The sequence below is a fragment of the Neodiprion lecontei genome, chromosome 2 (genome assembly GCF_021901455.1).
Source record: "Neodiprion lecontei isolate iyNeoLeco1 chromosome 2, iyNeoLeco1.1, whole genome shotgun sequence".
Lineage (NCBI taxonomy): Eukaryota > Metazoa > Arthropoda > Insecta > Hymenoptera > Diprionidae > Neodiprion > Neodiprion lecontei.
In genome coordinates, this window is record NC_060261.1 from 39,998,642 (window position 1) to 40,018,943 (window position 20,302).

At 37.6% G+C, this 20,302-nt stretch overlaps 2 protein-coding genes and 2 long non-coding RNA genes across 11 annotated transcripts in view; 1 reads left to right on the forward strand and 3 right to left on the reverse strand.

Annotated features, from left to right (window-relative positions):
* Positions 1–20,302, forward strand: part of LOC107220245 (calcitonin gene-related peptide type 1 receptor) — a 182,970-nt gene that overhangs the window by 111,074 nt on the left and 51,594 nt on the right. The gene's annotated exons all lie outside the window — the stretch shown is intronic.
* Positions 1,126–9,545, reverse strand: LOC107218030 (UDP-glucosyltransferase 2). Its single transcript, XM_015655771.2, has 5 exons — positions 8,191–9,545; positions 7,011–7,430; positions 6,688–6,922; positions 5,606–5,831; positions 1,126–5,536 (listed from the first exon to the last, which is right to left on the reverse strand). Exons 1-5 carry the CDS (start codon positions 8,605–8,607, stop codon positions 5,245–5,247), a joined length of 1,590 nt encoding a protein of 529 aa, XP_015511257.2. The 5' UTR covers positions 8,608–9,545; the 3' UTR covers positions 1,126–5,244.
* Positions 9,612–10,539, reverse strand: LOC124292820. The gene is made up of 3 exons (XR_006902752.1): positions 10,376–10,539; positions 10,037–10,219; positions 9,612–9,939 (listed from the first exon to the last, which is right to left on the reverse strand). It is a non-coding gene; the product is annotated as an uncharacterized LOC124292820 (long non-coding RNA).
* Positions 10,553–11,373, reverse strand: LOC124292821. Its single transcript, XR_006902753.1, has 3 exons — positions 11,298–11,373; positions 10,718–11,188; positions 10,553–10,602 (listed from the first exon to the last, which is right to left on the reverse strand). It is a non-coding gene; the product is annotated as an uncharacterized LOC124292821 (long non-coding RNA).

Here is a 20,302-nt window from a genome sequence, read left to right on the forward strand (position 1 = left end):
CTCTGCGGCTTGTATGCACACGTTTACGGATTATATGATACAGTAGAAAACACGGCTTTTGTGTGAATTATCACCGCATTCACACTGGCGATACTGACAAACTTATCTAAAACGTAATTTTTTTAGCTTATACACGTGCACAGAATGTTCTATATGATATTGTTGGGTGTGACGGTCAGTCTCAAACTAAAATTTTGATTTAAATAACAAAAAGTTTCGGTTGTTCATGGCCAGCCATGCTCAGTTCTGTTACAACATTATATGCTTATTATCTATGTCATATTTTAATACTTGGAACGTATGTCAGCCAAAGTTATCACGAGTTTAATTGCAAGACCGCGTGTTTTTTAACCTAGTTTGTTGAATTGCAGGTTAGGAAACTCTACTTTACATTTTGACTCGAATAAATATAGTAAGAATTGAATTTAAGTTATTAAAAGTTATGTATAACAGAGGTGCACATAAATTACTTAAATGATCAATATCGGTTCTTTTGTTACATGTAGAGTGTCGACTAATGTTAATCATTTCTTTAAGTAAACGATGATGATAATTAAAAATCAAACTTGTGCCCGAAAGTTAAGCTGTGGTTAGATAAGGCTGCTTTATTTGGATCTTTGCACTCGATGCTGTAACGATAATCATTAAGTTTTTTATCCAAATGTTCCGAGGTTTCACCTATATTGTGATAATTTGTTATTGGCGTGGCCATAATTTCATTCCAAGCCCAATTTAACTGACAAACTATAGTAAACTAAACAAAGAGTCTTGACGTTGCAATGACCGAAAAATTTGCTACTGACAATTGAATTGATATTTATTCTTGTCCCATTTTTTTGCAAAATTTACTACAACAGGAGGTTCGCTTGGTTTTTATCTTATTTAGTGTCGATTGCTTAAATTCAATTAGTACAATCTAATGTTATATCTAGCAGAGTTCGTTGCTTTTCTAGTTCCCTTTCAACCTTTCATTTATTAGAATATGAGCAAAACTTACTAGTTTTCTCACCTTCATTTCATTCCGTCGATTGTAAAATTTTAAGATCCAATTTTTCACTTCGGTCATGTCTACAATTTCGTGAATTAGTTTCCTTCTACACTCTTCAAATACTTTGCAACTTTTTGTCAAGTGGAAAATTGTGTATTTTTCTGAGCTGCATTCACAATAAATATTCTCTTCATTTTTCAAGTTTCTTTGCATACAATTAGTCACTATTCCAGGGTTATAAATATCATACAGCCTTATCTGAACTCTTATCTTTTTATAACACGACGCCTGGAGATATTCTTTCTGTCTCCGTGATACAAAGTAATGATCTTACGATAGTACGCGATGAATCTACTGTTTCGATTAATCCAAGCTGCCGCATAATAATCCTGCAGGTCAATCGTCGTATGACTCGCAACTCATTCGCCATGTTCGAACTATACTCGTCTCTAACCGACGTACATATACAGATTCTGTATTCCGCAGACTCTGTATATTATCGAATTACGAGTAACGCTGCTCTACTCTTTTTACCGACTGAATTCCAAAAATATGCATAACAAGTAGGTACGTAAATATTCACGGCATCCGATCGAAATTATAGAACTCATTGAACATAAAACATATTGTTTGGAACGTAGGTACTGTTGGTCGGTGATGATAATTTTAATTAGGAGCGTGTTGACATCGTCGTATTTATTTACTTGGTTTTGTTTATTTTCCCTTAACGGTACAACGTACCACAAATCACCGCAATGCAATGACTATACGGAGTGCCCGGGTATAATTTGTTTATCAGATCCTGCAATCCCATCGGTCAATACCAAACGGACTCGCTGCAATAATGTGATAGCAGGTCACCGTTTTCAGTACGTGCGTTCATTACCTGATCTCTTCAAGCCCCAAAAAGTAGTTGGTAAAGTCGCAGTGACAACACCGATCATCTCATGGGTATAATTTGTTTTTGATTATCGTGAGGCGATCAAAATAGAGCGATTATAACCCATCGTAATCAGATTCGTCGGTGTATGCGTGCGTGTGTTTGTGTTTGCATTTGCTGATTCAAATTCTCTGGGATCGGTAGTGAGGCTGTATTAGCAATGCCTGAGCGCCCGAGTATAATCTCAGTCTGTAGAATTTTGAATTTTGTCGGTAACGATGAACAATCCGTACTTGGATATATTCTAGACGTGCACGCTGAATCAATGGATTACCTTACTTTAATGAAACGAAAATATCAAAATACCCAGTTTACTGTACTGTTACAGGGTGGATGATTGCGATTACGACGAGCGGATATATCGAAGACCGCATCTACACTAAACCGTGATGTTATTACAGCCTATTTTGGGTTCGTAACCCGTCGACTACGCGAGCGTACAGAGGATAAGGCGAAATGATTGGAACATGTATTTGAGGAGTCGAATGATTGTTTGTATGATTTATTTATTTTGAAAGGTATGGAAAGTACAATGAAAAGATGTGGAGGAGGAAAAAAGGGAAGAGAGGCGAATTTAGACGTTGGTCGAATGAAAGATGACTCGAGAGTGAATGCTTGAGAGGAAGGATGCAACTTCTAATGTACCGGCTAGTTGCACTTTAGCAGTAGAAGGAGCATTCTGCTGATGCTGTATGGGAACCGAAGCAGCGAGGTGATGATAAGAAGGGCATTCGTGATACAAGACAGCTGTGAGAGTGTGGGAAAAAAATCCTAAGTGTGGAGGACGCGATGGTACATATAAATTGTTGAAAGAATTGATCAACGAAAATGAAATAATACAAAATAAAGATAGAAGAATAATGCAGTAAGACAAAGAAAAGAATGAAACAACGAAAGTGGTTGTTGTAACCTAGCCCAAATCACCTGTTCTGTTAGTACGTGGTAACAAGAGGCTAATTATACTGTACGATGAGCAATTTTGTCAATTGACCAAATAACGACAACTGAAGTTTTAATTATGGTCAATGAGTTTACGTAATAATAACACTACGTTAGAAATTAAAAGAAAAGTTACGCACTCCCTTCGAGATTTCCTGTTTATTTTTTCAAACTTATCGTTTAATTAGAATATGTATATATTTTTTTCTAACACGTACTATTTTTTAGTTACAGTTACCAATAACCATAATTGTGACACGACCCGAGGATCGATCGGAAATTACTTATAACTCGGATTAACCGTGATTTCACTTATCCGTGGCTGCCTCGGTCCCGAAGCGGCCCGGTTAATCGGGGTTCTACTGTATGCGTAAAATTAGGGTCATTAAAAAAGTTCTTGGCAGGCACCTCAAAAACAAGATGCGATAGAAACATACTGTCACTAATAGCAATCTATTATTTATACGTATCTGTTTTACAGGTACCGATATCGTGTCACGTAGTGTAATATTTCAAAGAATGTGCAGAAAACGCGAGCATGCGGAGAATAAATCTCCGATCCAGTGCTTTGATCCGACACAAAAACGAATTTGCTGTTGAAACGTGAACCACCTCGGCTGACTGTTTCCTCATTTGTTCGGCCAGAGCTGTCGGTGAGTTATTTTCCGGTCGCGAGTTTCGACAGCTCGCATTTTCTGCAGTTATTTGTGGCATACTTGCTATGCCTTATGGCTTGGATTCTTTTTTATTAGTGATTCTCTGACATTTTCTCACTCTGTTTACCCTATTCTACCTAATCTACATGAATTTGCCTTCCACACAGACGTTTAGGAAGTTTGTATGCATTTTCCCCGTGTCGGTTTTCGACTGTATCGCTGTTGATCAATCTAGGATCTACTTATTCAATGCTTCTACGTGTCGTCAAGACAATATTTTTTTTCTAGAATCGTGATAATACTTCTTCCTGTAAGCCGACGCAGTGAAGATGCATTCTAGGATTAACTTTTCTAATCCCTAATATGCCAGAAGTCACATCACGTTCGCCGGTAAGAATGACCAAAAATAAGCGATTTTCGACGGACTTGATTATTTTTCCTGACGGTCGGTTTTCATTTTTTACTTCCATGAATGACGCAATACAATATCAATTTATAAGATTAAAGTATCAATTATTATCATTGTCTTTTTTACTAAGTACCTATTTCATATAGTAAGTAACAGATGAATGAATTTTTTATCTAAAATTGAAAAATATTTTAAATGAATTTATAAATTATAACAAAATCTTTCCGCCATTAAGACTACGTGCTGAAATTTATGAAATTTTGGTTTATCGGTTTAAGAAACCGATTTAATCGAATCATGTTCGATTATTTTTTTTTTCTGTACTCAATTAATCGATGCATGGATTATTTCCAGCTTATCGTTAGTGGCCATCGATTAACTCGCCGGAGCTATGAATTCCCCATGACAATAAAGTAAAATCAAAAATGACGTAAGTTTATACCGAGAGGCCAGATATGTTTCGGGCGTCTCAAGTTACGCCGATACATTATATCCCCAAGAATTTTCCGTAAACATTTTTCCAATTGATATGTAACCAAAATTTAATTTCATAAAAGTATCAACGAACAGCAATATTTATGTTTTATAATATCCGTTCATCGCCCACCCGTACAATCGTGGAGATTTATAACAAGACTCCTGCATTGTCGGTCATCTAGTAAATCACACAAGTCGTGACATTACACAAAAATTATATGATCTTCCTCGGTAACGCAGCCCATAATATGTATAACGAGCAGTATATTAAATTTGTCAACATCTGAATATAAAACCAGGCTTTCCACGGTGTGTTTCTCGTATAATTTAGAACTTGTTGAGAAATACAAATTGTATTTTTGGAAATAATGAAATTGAAACGGTATGTCCCCTACGTTCACAAAAATACGTGAATCGTGAATTGGTTTGTTCAATTTATTTAATACTAGTTTTATTTGTGTAGTGGTAAGTTTTGCGGTAACTTCATCCCGGAACCTGAATATGCATGCTGATTACATTTTGTTTCGTAAAAATGTTGATTTTGTAGACCCAGAAAAAAAGTGTATTCAAATATGAATATATTTGAATATATTAGAGAATTCATTTGGTCGAACGAAACTTCGTTGGTCAGTTAATGGCTTTCAATGAAACTAATTAAGATTGGCTCGCGGTAAATACAATATTATGTGAGAGATTCGTGTTTAAATGAAATTTTCCGGAGGGTATTTGACAGAACACTACGTGATTCGGAAGAATACGATTCAATTTTATCACAGAAAGTTGATCGCATCCAAGGCTATGCAAATAGAAATTAAGCTGTGTAAAAGTGGATATTTTATTTAACTTTTTTATCGTGAGATGTGACCTCGCATTTTGCATCACCGGGATAAAATAGGCTCTTAACTTTCTTCACCATAGCCACAATTATGTACAGGGCTAATATTATTGAAGAAAGTAAAAACGAGTAAACATCGATCAATTCAATTTGCCACCAAGTTAAATCCATTGCTGGTGACCTGAGGTTCCTCCCTCCGTGTCTGACCACGTGTTCTACCCAGAAAATGGCTGTATCCAATGGACTCATCGGCCGGTCTCGAAATCGTTCCGACATTCTCTTCACTGCATTCCTGGAAAATTTGGCAGGATTATTAGTTTTAATTAATGCCGATCAAAGGTCCAATCCACCGATAACTCACACGTAAGACGGATCATTAAGCACAGCGCGAAAGGCAGCGTCCAAGTTCTCTTCGGTTATTTCCTCGTTATTTATGTGCACCGCTATACCCATCTTCGCGTAGACTCTGATGTTCTGAATTTGGTCCCCGTAAAGAGGTATGCCGATCATAGGAACCCCGTAGTAAATCGCCTCCTGCGTTCCCATCAGACCACCGTGCGTCACGAATGCCCGCGTATTTTTGTGCTCTGAATATGAATGTGAAGCATCGAGTACCGTTCGTGAAATATAACAAGCTTCCTCTGAGCAGGGAATGCATCCAAAAACTTATAATGTGACTGATGGTAATCGAATATCAATCAGTGAGTAATTATCTGACTCTTCCTTAGACTGGGCCAAAAAAAACGAAGAATTTTTTTTTTCAATTCAAATTGTATTCAAAAGTAATTTCAATGTCGAATAACTTTTAAAGGAATGAATTTCATGAAAAATGTTAAGAGACCTTTTTTGTAGAGCATCAAATTTCCCACAAAAATAATCGTTTGATCTATGAAAATATTGATTTTTCTGGTAATTACGAAAATCAAAAATTCAAACAAAAATTTGAAAAAACAAATCAATGTTTAAGGCACGATTACAAGAAAACGGCTCGATCTACGTCAATTTAGTAACAGAGCTTTTTGTAGAAAATTTAATTTCCTTCAAAAATATGAATTGATAAAATTTTTCAGATTGATAATTGACGGATTTTGGGTAAAAAAATGCGGTAACTGTTAAAAAATCAATAGCTGTAACGATACACCCCTTAATATTAATATTAAGGGCTCAAACTTTCAGGATAATTTTTATTTGTCGTCACGAACAATGAACAATGTTTTTAGAGTACCATTAAAAAAAAAATTCTTCGTTTTTTTGGCCCAGTCTACTCTTCCTGCTCTTCAAATGATCCACCAATTGTAGGATCGTCAGAAAATGCCGAATTTCATTTTCATCCCAACACGTAACATAGACCTTAGTAAAAAGTGCATCGAGTGTTGGTAGGTTTGTTACAAACAATGCTAAACAGCTTCAAAGGCCGTGTCGAAAAAAAAAAAAAAAACTTACGAAGAACAGCCAATTGGGGAATCCATGAAAGAGTGAGAACGTTGGATGACAGTCCAGGTGGTAGTTCTTCCGGGTTTGCAATTTTCATTAGCACTCTAACGGGTGCCAACTTAGCAAATGACGCGTACATGTTGGCGAGAATTTCCTTCGGTAGGGATTCTATTTTCACCATGGATCCAAAAGACACGTATACGAAGCCATCGCTGCTGTCATCTAAGAACTTCTGCAGTAGATCCTGTAGAAAATATCAGTGTATATTCGTAGTGGTACGATTAGAGAAAAAATTCGAAATGGTCCGAACGGCGATCCAAACGAATACTTGCGTTCGTAAACGTCGCTTCCTTTTCGTCGATGTGAACTCCCCCAACTTCGACAACAGCCGTAGTAAATGGCCTTACACCGTTGAGGCTGTAGTGCGAATTCGTCAGAATCAACGAGACGTTCTTCTCCGCCTCTCTGACAGTTGGTGCATGGGGACCGATGTACTTTTTTATAACCTCGTTCTGTCCTTCGCTGATTCGATTGAACTGCCATTTCGACCAAATATTAGACAGCGTGTTCTGGGTTCGCTGCCAAAAGTTCATCTTCTCATCGAAATCGGAAAATGAGTTTGGTATATAGGCTGTATTGTCAGGATTCGCGACTATTTCGTTTGCCCATGGTAGCATAGCCGCTGCTACTACACCCACTACGGGAACCTTGAGGTGTTGACCAATTGCCAAGTAACAGTTGGCACCGAATATCTGTAAAGACAGTTCTATTTCACAAAAGTTGCTAAAAAATATCGACTGGATGTTTATATGTTTTGTTCTTTTATCATCTTGTCACTTTTTGAACCGCAGTTTACATACTATCAGTATTTATCTATCTACGAATATGTTCAATGATAGTACTCTGCCAGTAAGTATCATCGAAGAGTGATTGAAAACATTTTTATCCAGCATTTGATAATGTCTAATCACTTATCAAACAGTAGATTGTACAATGTAGCATAGTTTAATCGCAGTGAACACGAACTATTCTCCGATATGTAACAAGTAATTGAACCGTGGTGTAAAGTAATGTCGATAAGCTGGGCTTACGTGGATTTCATCGAATTGAGCAAGAGAGCGGGCGTCGTTTAATCGTTGTGAAAATAAGTATGCTAAGTACAGGTCTATTATCACCCAAATTTGGCGTAGCAAACAATAAATGCATGTCAAGTAACTTGAGCTCGGGTTACAGTTAAGATGCAAATATCTGACATGGTAAAATGCTATTGGCGAATGGTCGAACAGTCGACTCACAATCAGTTGAACATTGACACCACGTCTAAGACATTTAAGGCGAACGATATTTTTACCATATCTGAAAACTCATCACTTTTAGTATTTTATCGTGTGTACCACACTACACTGAATAATCGTTTAAAGTCTATCCGTAAACTGCCGTTTTGATTCTATTCCCTAACAAACGCAATCGTAAACCTATAATAATTGAATACCGACTCAACACTTTACTCACTTCAGTGATCAACAAATCGTATGGAGGATTCGTCGGTGGATTCTTGATAAGTTTTTGAAATTCTGGATGTTCCATTAATTTGCACAATTCAATCCCAAATACGGAAGCGAAGAAAACAGCTGCCGAAGGTAGTTTTTCGTCGCTTTTGCTGATTTGCACCTTCATATTGTTCACTAAATTGGGCTTTGTGCCCGCGAGGCTTACGACATCGGTGTAATTGGGAAAAGGTTTCTTGAGTGGAAAATGGCTCACTACATCCACTTGGTGGCCATGTTCAGCGAGCCCTTTCATAAGCCGTTCAAACATGACAAAGTGGCTCATTCCGTTGAATGGAAATATGCCCAAAATTCGATAGGCGTCGCTGAGCAATACGACGGACGTTACCGCGAATAAAAGGATACAACTCAGCGGTCTCATCTTGTCTACCTCGCGAAGTTTAATATTACGTAGGTAAACTGAACTTTCGCCAGTTCTTCAAGGTTCATTCGACCCACAGCGGTTCTCTTTCACCACGAACTGGAATTATTCATAAACACTTGTACGGACGACAATTCACTCACGCAGACTCCGTATCAAGATGAAAGTTTAAATGGTCATGTCTTCACGGATGATTCCACTGGCTTCGGTGACATAAGAGTGCCCACTGAACTGAGGAATTGACAGTGTCTGGTAGCTGTGCAAAAGCCTTATCGTAAATACAGTCACTCTCGTCAGGTTGGAGGGGAGTATACAACGCACGATGTCTACCTGAAAACTGAACCCACACTTAGCCTACTTGTCATTGCAGACTTGCCTCGCAGGATATTTAAATTTGCACTGAAATGAAGAGGTACTATTTCACGTTGGATATGCATTTTCTTTCGTCATTACCGAAGTCATTGTATTCATTCATGAAATAATCTACGTATCGATTATCTGTGATATATTTGGTACGAATCCTAATCGTTTTACACGCGAGCGTAAATTCTATAACTAAACGCGGTCGGATGCTTGTACATTCCACTGCAACCACGATCAAGAACCGTTTCAACATTGTGCACTTCTTCTCCATGGTACAATTCGTTTGTATTATTCTAGCAATACTGTAATACTGCTTTGAAAGCAGCATCCAGATTCTCCTCTGTCATTCGTTGATGATCTACAGATACTACCAAATTCAATTGCGTGTAACTTTTCGTATTTTGATACAGGTCAGTGAAAAGAGGCGCTCCAATAATCTGAACCCCGCAATAAATTGCTGCTTGAACTCCTAGTATGAGGCCGTGTCTCATAAATGCTCTTGAGTTTCTATACCCTATAAATAGATATTTAATGGATAAATAGGATTCAGATAGAGTTGTTATTTCTCGCAATACTTGCCGAGGCTAGCCAACCCAGGAATCCATGGACGAGTTATAACGTTGCCTGGTAAAGAGCACAGTAATTCATCCGGCATTGCAACTTTCATGGATACACAAATCTGAGCGAATTTTTCCAGAGAAGCGCAAAAGCAGCAAAACTTCTTTCAGGAAATGATTCTATTTTCAACACGAATCTGAAAGAGATTAAAACGATGCCATTTACACCATCATCCATCCATATGCGTAGATCATGCAACACTAGCGCAGCTTGTAAAAAGGACACTCAGGAACCATCTTGAAGTGGAAAACTTCATCAAACACCTAAGTTTCGTATTTTTGCTTTATTCTCGTCTATGTGAAGACGTTCGACTTCCGCAACTGGCACCGCTTAGACTGTAGTGTGAGTTAACTATAATCAAGGAGACGTTATCCTTAGTCTCCCTAACCGTTGGTGCGTCAATTATTCAATCGGACTCGTACTGTGAAAACTGATTATGCAACCTAACCTTTACTCTTTGCCAAAAGTTCATCCCTGCACCGACGTCCGACATCACGTTGGGAATATAAGCTGTATTGTCAGGATTTGCGATAACGTCGTTCGCCCATGGATACATGACGGATGAAAGGATCCCGACGACCGGGACATTCGTGTGTTGAACGAAAGCCAAGAAGTAATTAACGCCGAATATCTACAAAAATTATTAAAAACATATCATCGGGTACCACCTGAATTAATCCCTAATGTTTCATTTAGATAAACAACATCATGCTAAGGCTATAGACTATTATATGAAATTGTAAATTCAGCTCATCCTCACAAGTGACCTATAAACTAATGTACTCACCATGAATTTATTGGCGGATATTGAACTGGGTCCCTCAAATTTGGATGATTCATCAACTCACACAATGGCGTCCCTTGCGTTGTTACCGCATTGACAAAAATCAATCAAACGTTCCTTTCAGCCTCCCTGACACTTGGTGCCCGAGGACCCATGTATTTTCTTATGATGTCATTCTTCAAATTCATTTTGCTGATCAGAGGTAGCAGTGAATTGAGTAGGTATGTAAGCTATAATTGTCAGGGTCTGTTACGACATCGTTTGCCCGTGGATACATGAGACTTGTGACTAAACCTACCACGGGAACCATGTATCTGCAATAATCATTCATAACCAGTAACTCACGTTCAAATGATTAGTTCTTCTGTTAATAGGTGTCGACACACGCTCATGAAACCTCAGGCTGAGAACTACGTAAGCTCGATATTTTTTCACACTGATACGTTATTTCAAATTAAATGAGCAAAATAACTTTTCAGTGTCAAATTATTGGCTAGATTAGGAACAGTGCCAAACAAGTTAGCGATGACGTTATGCTTGAAAAATGACGCAGCACATCCACTTGATGACCACGTTCTACCAGTTCTGTCATCTATCTTTCGAAAACGGCACGACGACTCTCAAAACTCCTCGGTAATATATCCAAAATTCTTTATGCTTCACCAAAAGATGCAAGTGAAATAAGAACGAATATCGCTACAAGTCTGAGCTTTTTCATATTGGGTTTTACTTCAGACTTTTCCATATGTGATTATAACAATTTTTCAAAATATCTTCACTAGTTGGTCAGCTCGTATCAGCGATGTGCCGATGCCCCTGTAAAATCGAATGCATAAACGATATAAACTTGAATGAAAATAAAAGCGAATAACTTTTTTAATCCTGGAAATTTCCAAGCGAAGGATTTTTTTATATTTCAATTCACCTTACACAATGCCACCATCTACGTGAGGATGAAGTTCATCAATATATGCCACTGCACTAACTTCTCTCCGTACGAGCGTTCGACTATGTTTCGACAGCTGCATCTTTCGTAATATTAGCTAAATGAGTTAAACTGTTTTGTTTTGTGCGGACCCAGAACATGAATTGCTATTTATAGACACGTCGAGTTCATATTTCTAATAGTAAAAATAATGTACCAATTCTGCTTTTTTAGTCCCAGGTGTAATTTATTGTTTTAAATGCCAACTGTGCTTCATGAACGGAGATTACCTGTTAGGGCTTTTTTTCTTGAAAATTGCAACTGATGTTATAATAATGCATATTTCCCATACAAAACTTGTCATTCCAGTGACAAGTGCTCCGTTGATAAAAGTTTCAAACATAGTTATACAATACATGCCGGTAACTTCACAAAGTGGGGCTTTACTTGGTTGACGTCAAATATTGATTGTAAAGTAATTGTTAAGTCTAAGTTTACTTGCAAAACTTTATGTCTTCACAGTTTGAGTCGGAAATACTTCCAATTTCCATCCGCATTCAGTTACGTGACAAGGAAACTGGTTCAAAAAGTTTATACGAGGCGTACTTTTGTGAGGTTCGTAAAAAACTCCTGCAAATGTCACGAAGTTGGTCAAAGTCACTGAATCTCTTTTCTCATCACAATATCCTCCATTAGGCTGATACTTCGTGTTCCATTCGACTTTGATTTCTTGTCAAAGTTAAGAGCACTTACTGAGGGCAGCTAATTGAAAAATCCACGTACAAAAAAACATTCGCTTTTTAAGGATTTATTTTGGTTGCGCAGATCCGGCACACAATAAAAACAACTCAGACAAACCTTCGTGACAGTCCGTTCGTTATTGTTGTGCCCTGCGCTAACCTCTGTGATAACAAGGTCGTAGGATGGAACGTCTCGAAGATTATGAACCCTTCAACACCCTTTAAATATAATCACCCACCATGCGGTCATCAATTCAAACCTCCGTACTAACACTAGAATGTTCTACTGTCGAATGTGTTATTGTCACCGTAAAGCAGCATCGTCAAGTTCCTTCATTAGAGAGAGAGAGGGAGAGAGAGAGAGAGAGAGAGAGAGAGAGAGAGAGAGAGAGAGAGAGAGAGAGAGAGAGAGAGAGAGAGAGAGAGAGAGAGAGAGAGAGAGAGAGAGAGAGAGAGAGAGAGAGAGAGAGAGAGAGAGAGAGAGAGAGAGAGAGAGAGAGAGAGAGAGAGAGAGAGAGAGAGAGCCTTGTATGTTTTGACGAACATCTGCTGAATAGTTTTAACGCCGAGACTCGGTATTCCAAACCATCTTAACGTCGAAACATCGTTACTGCAATTCCAGTTTTTGTGAATATGGTATGATGTGTATTTTACATATCATGGTAATGTTTCCCACAGTCACTAAAAAGTAACACACACATTCTGTGATGCCAATGTTTCAAAAAACTTCTTTGAATGTAATGAACATGATTCCATCAATTATATTCGATCAGAATACCGAATTAAGATATAAATTTTTAAACCTTAATATATTATATTCTTAAAGAATAAAGCCATTATCCCATAAATTCCGCTATATTCTTTGATTGGTAACAAAGCATAGTGAAGTGACATGGGTACGTATGTGTATCACCTCGAGTGAACCATTGTATAAGTACTCATGCATACGTAAATATGCTCGTTCAATATTTTCAGCTGTTTCTAAATTTGTATTCAGAGAGTATTCTTTAGATGAGGTAGACGAAGTGTATTATTCATAAACACTGTTCACGATCATAACGTCTATACATTTCAAGTTGAGGTATGCCACGTTGAATCATCAATACGAGTAAAATTTTTTGTCTACTAAACAAAATGTAAGAGCAAAAACTCGTATCGTCTGTGATTGCACGATAGTCATTGTATAAACAGAAGCTGAACCTCCTCACAAATGTAAGAATGTAAATGTTCGTTGCCACGTAAGACTTTCGACAAGATAAAAAAATAACATACACATCTTAACGAGACATAAGAAAAAAAGAAGTATTTTTCGGTCATTTTGAACAGTTACATCATTTTCTTATGTTAGAAAAAAGATGCGCCTTATAGATCGCATTGTCATGCAGCCGATGAGACTTTAAGATTGACGTCTTATACGACCGGCATGAATATGAGCCAAAGAAAAAATGAGATAAAAACCAAACCCCGATAAAAAATGTGTCGAGGACCGCCTTCGGTGCTGGAGCTGAAATCGTCTGAAAGCCGAGGATTACGTGACCGGAGAAAAAAGTTCAAATTAAGGTTGAGGATGGAAGTGGCACGTCTCAGGCCTAATCGTCTCAGTTCGCGGATACTCGATAGACGTACACCTGATGTGTGTGGATTGATATCAATTTTTTTTATCTACGTTAAAACGCGCCTGATTACAAGAACCAATTTTATCAACACGCGTTACGCGCTTAACGCTCTAATTAATACTATATACCTCTGACTAGTTTGGAGGTTGAAAATTTACTAGCAATATTCTTCTGTGCCTGATACACTCACGGGGAAAAGATTTCATAGCGTTTATATTTACGAATAATGAAATTCAGTTTGTGGTACAAAAAATTTCCCACGAAGCTTACGAGCGTAGATAACACGCTTATTGCGGGATAATAAGTACAATTTATTTTACTTATTTAGCAGACCGATTAGCTACTAACAATCTGTCATTTATTATGCAGACAAAAAAATGGATGAGAAATCATATCAGGGTTAATAAATTTATCATTCGATCGTGTGATTTGGTTTAATAATTTATAATCGTTTGATAAATGTTTTCTGTAGTCGTGCGTAACATTTCTCTCGTTCCGAATAAATCAAATTAACAACGTAATAATCACTATTTATGTCTTTACTCGTATTGCTATTTGGAATCAGTTGGAATTATCGACATCCAAATGAATCCCGAAAGCGAATATGATTCCGATATTTTTCATACGTTATTTGTAAAACCTCGTCGAACGTGGAATCAGAAAGGGTAATCGCAAACCACGGAGCGATATCATCAACATTGGCCTGGTGTGCTATCAAGACGAATTCAAAGGGTTACAAAAGAGGAACGAGGCCATACACGAGATATGCGGTACTATTTTCAAACGCGTGATACATATAAACTTTCAAACAATCTTTTGCAAAGTTATTTTTATTCGCCCATCAAACTATTTACACAACGAACATTGTACACCAGCTTGATTTCCTCGCGATAAAGGAATTCGGAAAAAACATTATTCGCAATCGAATACGAGACGAAATTCGAATAAGTGAAGCCATAAATAACACTTCGAAATAATATCTCACCGGCAAACAAGTTCTTGCCGCTATATTGGAATTATCTTCTTGCCCCGAATCATTGACTGCAAGATTTTATCAACTATAAATACGTGTCTGCGGTGTCACATTCCACTTGAGCTGTGAAACATGATTGTACGGTCCGAAATGATTGTGTAATTTCCCCCCTCGGTACATTGTTACTCTCAGGAAATATCACACGCAGTACAACGTTACGAGTGTTTCATGCAACCACGTTTTCTAAATTTTTCACTCTGCTTAACTCTTCTCGCACGATTAATTTCACCAAGCTATGACTGATACTTTCCTCCCCCTCTCTCTTTCCACCTCACTCTTTCGATAAAAACTAAATGCAAAGGATGAGTGATTAAATAATTAAAAAAATACGAGAGTCGTAGGCATCACAATAAATTTATAAGGATTTTAAAATTATTAAACTTGGAAATTAGTTCTCTGAAATGACTGACGGTGTCCGTTCTCATTCGAAAAATACAAAACTCCTCCCTCGGCTTAGGATCAACTTTACGAGTACCTTGTAGAATTAAATTTTTGTTTTTAATGACAATTATTTCCTAAAGGAAAGAAGAGAATTAAACTATGTATAAAGCATCACCAGACTCTTCGTGTACAAAACAGTAATAAACCGTTGCAGGAATCGTAAATGGGAAGCATTACGTTTCTTCCTCGCAAGAATGCGTAGGAATAAACCGCGTTGCCTGTCCTATGAACCATGAACCTTAGTTTAAAGTGGTTCTACCACTGAATGAGTACCCTACATTACACACGCATACCTTTATATAATCCTCTATCACGATAAATGGGCTGAAGGCTTTTCACTATCTGTAGGGATTTACAGTTTCTTTTAACGTTCACTTATATGGGATGTGTTCCATCGATCGAGAGGCGTAAAGCCTCCAATCAGCCGTCAATGCCTATCGCACGAAGACCTATGAAAAGGACCTTAATTTTATCGAGCATGAAAATCGGTGCAAAAAGTAGACCGTATCACAGCCTGTTATGCGGGATGACGTAAAAAACATTTGATATATTATATTCAATAGCCAGGGAATCTTTCTTCTCCGCTAAAAAGAAAAATGGCTACTTTCTCGTATCAGCTTTGCGACCTGTGAGGGTTCAAAGGGGTGGTTCCAGGCTGTGAGCTCATTCGCGCTTCGTGGATCGAAGATTGAAAAGTTAATGAAGTCAATTAAGATTCGACACCGATAGCAAATCAAATTACTAAATGCACCGACCCAGTGCAGTTTACATCAACGTTCGCCTTGTTTTTCGATTGCGGTACAGAGCCATTAAAAATCACACGAAAGGAGAAGCAAACGGAGAAGAAAAAAATTCTGATGGTAATATTTCTTGTCGATCGAGCCTCGTCGTCGTTAAGACTCGTTAATACCTATTTAATGAAGTCTGAATCCCTTTCTTTCTTGACTGTCTTTGTTTTTTTTTTCTTTCTCTTTTCTAGTTCATCATTCAAATATCCATTTATCGTTATTAATTTGCCACGCTACGTTTTAACTTCGTGCAATAACAGGAGACGTTAATAATTTTTATCCTTATTCTACCAGAGAACGACTTTTGAAAATAAAATATTGTCCTAAGAACAAGTGAAAAGTTCCTCGACGGAAATATTTCTACGTGATATTTTGCTTCAAAGATGAGTTTTAAAAATTAAAAAAAAATCTAGGTATTGTTTGAGAATCGCAGAAAAAGTTCTCTCAGTTTTTCTAGCCAAAATTGATTGTTTAAATATTGTAAAACATCGTCAAAGTTAAAGAAAGTGCCAAAAATGTCGCAAAAAAAGTCTTTATATCGCATGAAGAATGGCACCACGAGGCCCATTTCGACGACTAAGGGATTTTACGAAGAGTTTGAAAAATTTTTGGGGTAAAATTTGCCCCGAGTGACCTATTACAGTTAACATTTACATCGAACGCACGAAAACGACTAGCTGTCTAAAATTTGCAAATGTCTTAACTCGCATACATGTGATGCGTGTTTGCATAAACTAACGTATTGATTGATGCGTCGGTACATATTTTCCATCACGAACGTTCTTTATTTACCGTGTACTGTACAAACTGTTGTATGCTAACAACGATAATTATTCAACAGCGTTATAGGCATGAGACGGGTTGAAATTAGTTTCAGAACTCAAAGGGATGTTTATTCGATACTAAGCTAATGGCAAAAAAACAAAACAAAGAACATTTAAACAAAGCCATTTATTCAAATTTCGTCGTTTCAATGATAACGAATTCGAGAAACGGGCAACCTGATTACTTTCTATGAAAGAGTAATTTAGCATTTGCAAAAGCAATGGAAACGGTTCAACAATTTACCGATTGCAATTTGACAGTGATAATTTCAATGGCTGCCTTGCGTAGTCGTGGCAATATTTTGTCAAACGATCTGCCGAATAACGTGACATATTTCCGTAACAATTTCGAGCCGGCGTATAATTTCGCAAATTTTGTTAGTGGTCCCGCAGATATGGAAGCAATCCGGAATACTTGTCAAACTAATATCAATTAGTTGCCATGCATAAACTTCGCTTGGCAGTAGAGCAAGCTAGCTAGCTAAAAGTTAGTCACCAGATATATACACGCGTGCGATACGCGCTCTACACCGGCCGTTCGGGTATTTATTCTCTAATAATTCAACTAGGCATGTAACATCATAGTTTACAAAGTGCCGTCGTGTTCCGATAAAAGTATAATTCCAGCTCCCCTGCCCTTGTTCCCCATTAGGTAAAGAGTTTCAACCACCTGAGGACACCGTGTTTAAGAATGTTTTTTCGAACCTGTATACATGTACAGTCAGGAAAAGATATCGTGGAAAATATTTGAAAATCGCCTGAAACAAATTTTCATGGCTGCAGGTCGCGATTTCTCTTTCAGGTTTCAGAGATACTAAGTAACGAATATATTACCGTTTAAATGTATGAATAAAGGCAAATAACAATATTGCTCGAGTGTCACGAAAAAAGTTACACGCGTGGCGATAAAGAATAAAGTACGATAACATTTCGAAATGGTTATACGTATTATATCGTACCACGATACGTTTCAAAATGAGGGACGAATATTACCACATATTTAAAGTGGTATTTAATTTATGTTCAAAAAAAGTTATACCGATAGAATGATTTATCAGAAGCGACTTTAATTCTTAATGATAATAAATATACGGATAACGTAAATCAGTTTACAACGAAAAAAAGGAACAAAATAAAAATGTAAAGAAACTCAACAGTGGGCATGATTCCTTTATTTTCCCCAATTTAATAACGCACCGGCATGCGATAATTGTTGGCGATAACATCAGGAGCTCGTAAATTTCACGACACGCCGCCACAAGTCGGAAATGAAGTAAACTAAAAAATTTAATACCACTAGTAGGTCGAGAAGATACGCGGCAAATGAGAAAAGTTTCCGTATACTTTGGTTTTTATGAAGAGAAAAATAGAGTAAAAGGCGTACGCCGAAATGTAAAACCCAGAGATGAAAAATTGTGGGGCAAACGTTCTTCTCGAATTACTGAGTAATGACGATTTTATGACAGGATATCACTCTCGTGAAAATATTTAAAAAAAAAAAATGATTATTCGTATGAACGTAATTCCACCTGTTTGAACCAAACGAGCGAATCGCTTTCCTTGTAATTTCTCCGCTGCAATTTCATCGTATCAGAGAAATTCAAATAACGTCGCTCCGCAGTTTAATGGACAAAAGTTTCCGTCGGTCTTTGCCGGACATTGATTATATCGCTGCATCAGGTTTGTAGCCTAGGAAATTGGAACAAACACAAGACTAGTCGAGTAGCAGACATACACGTTCATGCAGAATACAATGCGAACTTGGAACTTGACAGTCTATCGCATCCTCTTCCTCGCCTCCGATGCAATGAGCGCAACAAATTCGTTTCAATTAACGTGACTGGTACAAAGTTTCTCTCCGCGATTCCCGGCGGCTGTTTCAGCCTGCAGTAAAGCGAAATTTTTCTCTCACATTCCTTGATCACGATCAAAAATTCAATTCTCTATCTATCGATCTTCCGTTGCAATACTTTTTCTTGTTTGGATCACGGCTAGAAATATTCAACTACGATGACGGGAATCTTAATAGAAAGATGGGTGATGATTGTGTTCACCGATCGAAAAAAAGTATAATCGTTGACTGAAGAGCCTGCAAGTTTTATATCTTCACTCGCGAATACCAACATCAGGCCGAGATAGATTTCCGAGCATAGACCAATATTTGAATGCCTTCCAAGCATAAGGGAGGCACTCAACGCACAAAAGGGAAGCGCTCGAAGCTTCGTAGTGAGGGTGGAATCGTTTTCCGAACGGCATGAATAGGTCCCTATACGATATTATGAGCCAGACTGCCAGCTCGGTCGTTCGGTATTTTTATTTTTAAATAAAAAGTGAACGGTGCATTTTTTACACGGATATACGAACCACGGTGTACCGACACCCGTGATGGAATCAATCCGTAAGACTTATTATTATTTGACTGGAAAATACAAAGAAAAACTCTCTTAGACTCACTCAAAGCTCGGTATAAGTACTCGTCTGACTAATGTTGTGCCTCGGAGCAGACACCGTTTCATCTTCTTCTCGGTATCGTTGTAACTGAATATAGTTACTTACATCGATCTTTCAAACTCTCAAAATAGTTCGCTGAACTTCCATTTCCGACGAAAAAGTTCTCCGTCACCCTTCGGTGAATTAATTTTCCGGTACGGAGTTCGAAAGTTACTCCGTATCTGTCGCTCACCCTATCTTTCGGTAAATGAAAAAAAGGAACGATAAAAAAAAATTAAGGAAAAATTGAACAGCTCCCGATATTTAATAAAAATCAAGATTCCGTTTGGCGGCAGTTTGTATGAAATTTTACTCACTTTTATTCCGATCACGAGCTTGCGATTAAATTTCATTATCGGACATTAAACTCGTACCGACACACGCGAACTTTTGACGACCTTTACGCCTGACGGCCTATCGCATCTCTGACGTTATGTATCGCAGGCTGCCGATCTTCAGGCGTTTTACGATCTTTACTCAATTACATCTAACAATTCTATAGTTTGGCAGTCAGTTCGGCCCACCGCAGTGAGTCAATGACTGTATTGAAATTCAATTCAATCTGATTTACAGTTAGATTGAAAATTCAACTCACACTTAAATTAATACCTATATTCACGCGCACCTGCGTACGGCTACAATTAACTGCGAACTCCAGGTAAATACATATTTTCTTCGTTGAGTCATCTTCGTTCTGATCCACTTTTTCTCGATATATATATATACGAGTATATACATATTCGTTGCGCGAGAAAAAATTTTCAATCAAATTAATTATTTCGCTCGAAAAAAACGTGGCTTTTCCAACTCCCTAATTCATTACTCTCTGTAATAATCGAAACACCTTTGCACGCACCTTTTTTTTTTACCATTTTCACGATGGAAAAGAAAATTACCCTCGGTTTTTCGCAACGATTATTATACGGGCAATAATTCCGTACGTTCTGCCTCGCCGTTAGTCACTGATGACAGAAACAAGATAAAATTATAGCGATTCGTTCGTATAAGAAAGAAAAATAAATAGCCGGATAACGAAATTTTAGGAGGATCAAGCGATATCCTTGAACGAATTA